This window comes from Microtus ochrogaster, linkage group LG2 (genome assembly GCF_000317375.1).
Source record: "Microtus ochrogaster isolate Prairie Vole_2 linkage group LG2, MicOch1.0, whole genome shotgun sequence".
Taxonomy (NCBI): Eukaryota; Metazoa; Chordata; class Mammalia; order Rodentia; family Cricetidae; genus Microtus; species Microtus ochrogaster.
Genome location: NC_022028.1, coordinates 35521082 through 35528268, shown reverse-complemented (window position 1 = coordinate 35528268; position 7187 = coordinate 35521082). Strand labels below are relative to the sequence as shown.

General features: G+C 46.3%; 1 protein-coding gene and 1 pseudogene across 1 annotated transcript in view; one reads left to right on the top strand and one right to left on the bottom strand.

Moving 5' to 3' along the window:
* Positions 1-1685, bottom strand: part of LOC102000728 — a 24976-nt pseudogene extending 23291 nt beyond the window's left edge.
* Tet1 (tet methylcytosine dioxygenase 1) overlaps positions 1614-7187 on the top strand; it is a 50065-nt gene continuing 44491 nt past the window's right edge. Inside the window, exons 1-2 of the mRNA XM_026785661.1 lie at positions 1614-2635; positions 2981-3852. Coding sequence (XP_026641462.1) covers positions 1684-2635; positions 2981-3852 — 1824 coding nt within the window. The 5' untranslated portion in view covers positions 1614-1683. The remainder of the gene's footprint in view (positions 2636-2980; positions 3853-7187) is intronic.

The window sequence follows — 7187 nt, the reverse complement described above, 5'->3', positions numbered from 1 at the left end:
AATCCTCCCCTAGTTTAGTTACATTGCACTAATGACTTCATGGTGATGAAGTTCAAGGGGCTCGTGTTTTCTCCCGGTTGTCTCTGAAGCTTACCTGCCTGTCACTGGTTTCTTCCTCTCTAGTTGGGACTTTAGGGGTCATTGACCTCATCTTTGAATCCTCCTTCACACACCTCACTTTGGTGTTACTGTTTTCTTTTTTCTGGGTTATTTAATTTATTTTTTAAAAATATTTAAATTTATTTTATGTGTAGTTGGTACGAAGGTGCCAGATCCCCTGGAACTGGAGGTAGACAGTTTTGAACTGCCTTGTGGGTGCTGGAGGATTGAACCCAGGTCCTGTGGGAGAGCAGCCAGTGCTCTTAACTGCTGAGCCATCTCTCCAACTCCGAATTTTTTTTTTTTTTTTTGAGATAAAGCTTGAACAGTAATTTAACTACGCTCTGAGTTTCTTAAGCACTTCAATTAAAAATAGCATTGATCAGTTTGTAAGCGGCTTCCAAAAGCAGATCTGGGACACCCTCTGGAGTACCCCGACTGCTGGCCCACATAAGATGAGTTTGAATTTTCTTTTCAGCACCTAGATTATATGTACCCAGGATATCTATGTTTTTTAGTCCTTCTGTCTTGATGGGAGATTAAAAACTGTACCTTGACCCTGCTAAATTTGAGACTGGAATGGATGTCATTTCATAATGTAAACAGTTCTTAGGATAATTCTTGGCTCACATTGTGTCTGAGAATCTGTGCACATAAGAGTACGGGTGTCCTCAGATCACGGAGGTGTTGTAACTCTGGAGTTATAGCGCCCCCTATGTGTGTAGGTGCACAGGTTCCCTGCAGGATAAGCACATTGGAAAGATCACTTGGCTCCCTATGGTAGCACACGCAGGCAAACAGTCATGCACATAAAATTTCAGTAAATTATTTTTTTAAAGAACAAATGCCAGAGCTGGGTGATGGTGGTGCACACCTTTAATTCCTAGCATGAGGTGAGGCGGATGCAGGCAGATCTGAGTTAGAGGCTGGCATGGTATAAAGGACAGATGAGGTCATACAGAGAAGCTTTGTCTCAAAAAAAATAAAGCAAAATATGAGTGTTTGTCCTCTTTATGTACAGCAAGTGACTGCACCCAGATGCCAGAAGATGGAATGAGATGCCCTGGGACTGCAGTCACACAGTTGTGAGCTGCAATGTGGGCCCTGGAAATTGAGCCCAGGTCCTGAGCAAGCCATCCTAGCTCTTTTTTTTTTTGGACAAGATCTCATGTCATCCAGACTGGACTCATTCACTGTAGCTGTGAATGGTCTCTGGTTATCCTGCTGTGCCTCAATTTCTGGTATTGCTGGCAGGAGCCACTGAAACAGCTTTTTGACTCAGTACCTAGGATATCCCACAACTCCCAAATGCTGGGAATAGACATTTGAGCCCTTCTGCCCAGTTAAATCTATCTGTATATTCTTTGACGGTACACATTCTATTGCTTAATTTTAGCGAATATCTTTCTAGTTGAGTACAAAGGACTAATAACAATTTTTGTTTTTGTTTTTTTTTTAAGATCAAAAACCTCACGTGACTGGACGTGGCAACGGCCCAGTTTCTCCTCGGAAGGAAGGCTTCCGCAAAGGACCAATGATTCTGGGCCCTGCATCCCTCCTTGCATTGCTTCCCACTCTGCAGCCATGTCTCGGTCCCGTCATGCAAAGCCTTCCAAAGCAGTCAGGACAGGTCTACAGAAGAAGAAAACGACATTAAAGCAGGGTGTCAAACATGGGGAGTCAGGGAAGCTGAACCCTGGAAAGCTGAACCAAGTAACTCAAAGAGATGGTAAGAAAGAACCAGAAGACAAAAGCCCCACACCACCCAGAAGCCTTCTGACCAGAGCTGGGGCAGCCAGAATGAATCAGGATAAGACCCAAGTGGAGGGTCCAGAGTCCTTAGCTGCCAGTGGGTTTACAATGGCTCTACGAAGAAGCTCTCTGATCAGGCGACTCTCCCAGAGCCCCGTCGTTACACCCAGACCGAAGAAAGTGTCACCTGCTAAGAGTGTTTCGAAGCAGCAGTGTCCTCACGATACCCAGGATGACGAGACCCAGGATGACGTGGTGGCAGAGCACTCGGAAAATGATTGCATCCCCAGCCAAGACCCCACTGCGTCCCCAGATCCAGAGAACCTAATTGGTGAAGAGAGCTTGTGTTTAGTTGAAGGTGAGATTCAAGAGCTAACCCAGTCTTGGCCTGAAACAATAGAAGGTTCCCAAAGCTGTCCTGCAACAGATATTCCTTCTGGACCACTGGAAGGGACACACTGTGAAGGACTACTCGCTCTTCAGACATCAGATGTCAGCACATCCCCTCAGGAGTGTGCGTCTTTGTCCCAAAGATCAACACCCGAAGTCACCTCTCAGAAAAACACTAGCAATCAGTTTGAAGACTTGGGGTCACAAGGAAACTCTCTTAAGCTATCAGATCCTCCCCTGAATCCCGTGGGAAATGAATCTAATTGCTTTCCCACCTCCAGTTTTAAGATTCTACCTGAACTGGACCTTAAAAACTGCATGTCTCTTGATGGGTCTGTGTATCCCACAGCTCTGATAAGATTCCTCTTGGCAGGCTCACAGCCAGATACACTTGGTGCTAAACTCCAAGAAGGAACCCTCAAAACTAACCCTGACCAAGGTGGATGCTACACAGATCAATATATATTTGGTGCTAAACCCCAAGAGGGACTACTCAAAACTAACCCAGATCAAGATGTTTTTGGTGCTAAACCCCAAGAAGGAATCCTCAAAACTAACCCAAATCAAGGTGGATGCTACCCAGATCAAAATACGTTTGGTGCTAAACCCCAAGAAGGAACCCTCAAAACTAACCCAGATCAAGGTGGATGCTATCCAGATCAAAATATGCTTGGTGCTAAACCCCAAGAAGGAACCCTCATAACTAACCCAGATCGAGGTGGATGCTATCCAGATCAAGATATGCTTGGTGCTAAACCCCAAGAAGGAACCTTCAAAACTAACCCAGATCAAGGTGGTTGCTATCCATATCAATTTCTGGATGGCATTTCTGCCCTAGGACAGGCTTTCAGTGCTCTCCCACCTCAGTGGGTATTTCCTGGTGCTAACTTAGTTCCTGGTGAGGCCCTGGGCAAGGTTTCAGGCCTACCAGAGGATCTTGGTGCTATAACTATGCTAACCCAACAAGGAACTATGAATTTGAATATGGCTGCTCCCCCAGATCTGCCTGTCTTCCTTCCCAACCCTATAGTCCCATTGGCTACCTACAGTAATCCTCCCGGGCCTGAGCCCCACAGCTTTGCCTCCTGTGGGCTTGAGGTCCAAGGTGCTATCCCTTTAACTTTGGACTCAGGACATGTCCCAGCAAACTCCGAGATAAGTTCAATACCTCCAGCAATAGCTGCAACCAGTGTACAAGATGAGAAGCAGTTTTGTGCAAACCCTTCTCCAGCGAACAGGCAAGGGTTTACCATTGACCCTGAGAGTGGACTCCAGCATGCTCCCCTGGATCTTACCCAGGGCCCTCAGGTTACCTCCAGCAAAGTGGAAGTGGGGATTTCTCAGGTCAACACGGCCAGCTCTGCTGATGGCGAAGCCACTGGGATGTCTATGCCAGTGTCACAGGCCAGTACCTCTTCTTCACAAAAATCTTCACTGCCAACGGTGGAGAGGAAGAAACGCAAGCCGTGCGGGGTCTGTGAGCCCTGCCAACAGAAGACCAACTGCGGTGAGTGTACCTACTGCATGAACAGAAGGAACAGCCACCAGATCTGCAAGAAGAGGAAATGCGAGGTGCTCAAAAAGAAGCCGGATGCCACTTCTTTGGTACAGGTGAGGGAGCAGCCATGTGGGTGAGTGTATCTTCAGGGTTTGGAGACACCGCCCTCCCCCCCTCCATAAAATGTTCATCTCCATGAACATCTCCAAGAATTTGTGAATGATGATGTCTTGTGGAGGAGCGATGCTGGGAATTGAACTTAGGGCTTCCAGCAAGCTCAGCCTTTTTATCTTGATCGATTGGTATAGCCAAGGTTGCATGTAGCTAGCCTAGGATTACCAGTCTCCAGCCTTGTATGAGGTGGCTCAGGACAGCCTGACACCCGTGCTTCAGGTCCTGAGCCCTGCACCTGCATGAATGTCTCAGGGGGGCAATGTACATGCCATGCCCCTCTCCCCTCGGCCCCCAGTCTGATTACTTGAGTTTGCAACCTGGGACCTGCTGAGTGGAACCAACTGCCAAATCCATCATGTATGTGGCAGCCATGGGTCCACATGCAATGAAGGGTACAGTAAATTTGAGGCCAACCTGGGCTATACTGTGACTCCACCCCCCAAAGAAAGGTATCGTGTGAATTTTTAATTGCTTTAGTATTTTAACCTAGTTGTTGAGACGGGCAGGGTATCTGTATAACAGCTCTGACTTGTCCTGGAACTCCATTTATAGACTAGGCTGGCCTTGAACTGAGATCTACCTGAATTCAGTTGCAGCACCGCCACGCCTAGCTGAGAATTTTTATTTATTTATTTATTTATTGAGACAGAATTGTACTGACTGAACTCCTGGACTTTTATTATATCAGATGGGCCAGTCACTTGTTAGTATTATTTAATCTGAGGGATTGAATACGTATCATGGCTGTTAGCATGCTAAATGTGGATTCTTCCAATGATTGATGTACCCAAGTCCCCTCTATTTGATTTCCAGATTATCTCGAAATTAACTAGTACCTGCAGCCAGTGTACTTCTGGCACTGTCTGCACTCTGCGGCACCAGATCCCAGGGGAGTCGCTTTTAGTGGAGAACTGAAGCTGGGCACCACTACCTTGATAGACATTAGACATTAGGAAGTCCTGGGGACCAAAGAGGGAATGTGCTTGCCTTCAGGTCTGACAACTTAGAGGTAGAGAAGGGAGGTTCTGCGCTTGGCATTTGCACCATGATTTTTTTCTTTCTCGCCCTGATTTTTTTTTTTCCTTTTGCAACAGTGTTTCCATGTGTTACCTTGGCAGCCCTAAAACTCAGACCCACCTGCCTCCCCCTCCCAAGTGCTGGAATTAAAAGTGTGGGACACAGCACCTGGGCTCTAGTAAATGTAAAATTAAAGAAGTTATTTTGAGACAAGAGCTGGCCTCGAAGTTACATTGTAGCTAAAACCACCCTTTCTTTAATTGCTGATCTTCCTACCTCAGATTCCCAAGTGCTGGGATAGGTCATGCCCCTTGGCTTTGTTTTAGGAGACAATGTATCACTAGGCTGCACTGGTTGGCCACTAATAGCATTCCCCTTGCCTCAAGATCTGACCAGATGTGGTGGGCACACCTTTTAAACCCAACACTCCCAAGGCAGAGGCAATTCTAGAACAGCCAGGGCTACACAGAAACACCCCGTCTTGGAAAACCAGGAAAAAGATGACAACTAGTCTAATAAGCAGTTTTCCTCCTCCAGGACCTCTGTTTTAGTTCTTGCCTTGATGCACTGACCTTTAAGGATGGGTGGTGATTGGAGCATTGCAAGCCCTTTCTTTCCTCCCCTAGTCGGTTTTGGTCAGCATTTGGCCAGGCTAGCCAAATGGGTGAACTCCTAGTTCACTGAGACCCCGTTTCAAAAAACAAGGTCTGGGCCGGGCGGTGGTGGCGCACGCCTTTAATCCCAGCACTCGGGAGGCAGAGGCAGGCGGATCTCTGTGTGTTCGAGACCAGCCTGATCTACAAGAGCTAGTTCCAGGACAGGCTCCAAAACCACAGAGAAACCCTGTCTCGAAAACCCCCCCAAAAAAAAAAAAAAGTCTGGCTCCTGAGGAGCAGGTTAGGTTGACTTGACCTCTGGCCTCCATGCATGCTCACATTCACATACAGTAACTGGTCCTCGGGGGCAGCCAGAGCTCACCAGTTCTTCCTGTCTGTGCAGAAGAATTTTCCCCCCGTGTCAGAGTGCCGTAAATAAGCTGGTTTGTACCCTTTGAAACAATTCTTGGTTTCCGTTGAGATAGCCATGACACAGCCATTTTCTTGTCCCCCTGTATTAAGAGGCTTTTGGCCTCTGCATTTATCTATTTACATTTTACAGCTTGTTTTTATATCATTTTATATGTTCGCCTATTTTGTGATCAAATTTTCTGTTAAAGAGCAATGGTGGGGTCAAGACAGGAGCTGATGGGAGGTTGGGACAGGGCAAGGCTACAGCTTAGCCAAGCCATGGGATGTTGCCTAGCCTGCCTATAGGAGAAACTCAGCAAAATGTCTGCCTTTGTATGTGAATCTCTTAGGTAATTTGCAACTTTTTTTTAACCAAGTGCCAGAAATTAAGACCATTTACAAAACACTTGCTTATTTTCTGCATACAAGTGTGGGTGCCAATAATGGAAGCCAGGTCCTCTCTGCAAGTGGAGTAGGTGCTCCGAAATGTCGAGCCATCTCTAACTCCTTAAATTCAATTTAAAACAAAATTTATTTTTCCTTTATGTGCATCGATGTTTTCTGCATATGTCTGAAGGTGTCAGGTCTCCCAGAAAGGAACTGCCATGTGGATGCTGGGAACTGAACCTGGGTTCCCTGGAAGAATAGCCAGTACTCTTAGCCACCAAACCATCTCTCTAGCCCATTTTTAAATTTTTAAAAATTTTATTTTTGACAGTTTCTCTGTGAAACCCTGGCCTGGAACTTAATTGGTTACATGTTGTCCTTTTGCCACAACATCAGTATTCCATATTGAATTCAATTGACTTCTCAGGCATAGGCTTTTGTCTGCATTTATATAATACCAGGCTGGCCTCCACCTAGCTCCGACTGCCTCTGCTTCCCAAGAGCCTTGCCGCCAATGTGTAGGAAGCGAGACAGGAGTTTCCTGGCTATAGAAAGCTAGCCTGGGTTATAGGAGTCCCTGCCAAGTCAAGGAAGAACAAAAATGAACCCATACCTGGACTATGTCTTCATTACTAGCTACAAGTACAACTTTTAGATTTCAGCTGCAGCACTCTAACCTGGAAAAGGGATGGGGGAGGGCAAACTACATGTTGAGGTCACTTTGGGTCAGATGCAGCCCAGGCTAAGGGCCACGAACTTTTTTTGTTTTTGTTTTTGTTTTTGTTTTTGTTTTTGTTTTTCAAGACAGGGTTTCTCTGTGGCTTTGGAGCCTGTCCTGGAACTAGCTCTTGTAGACCAGGCTG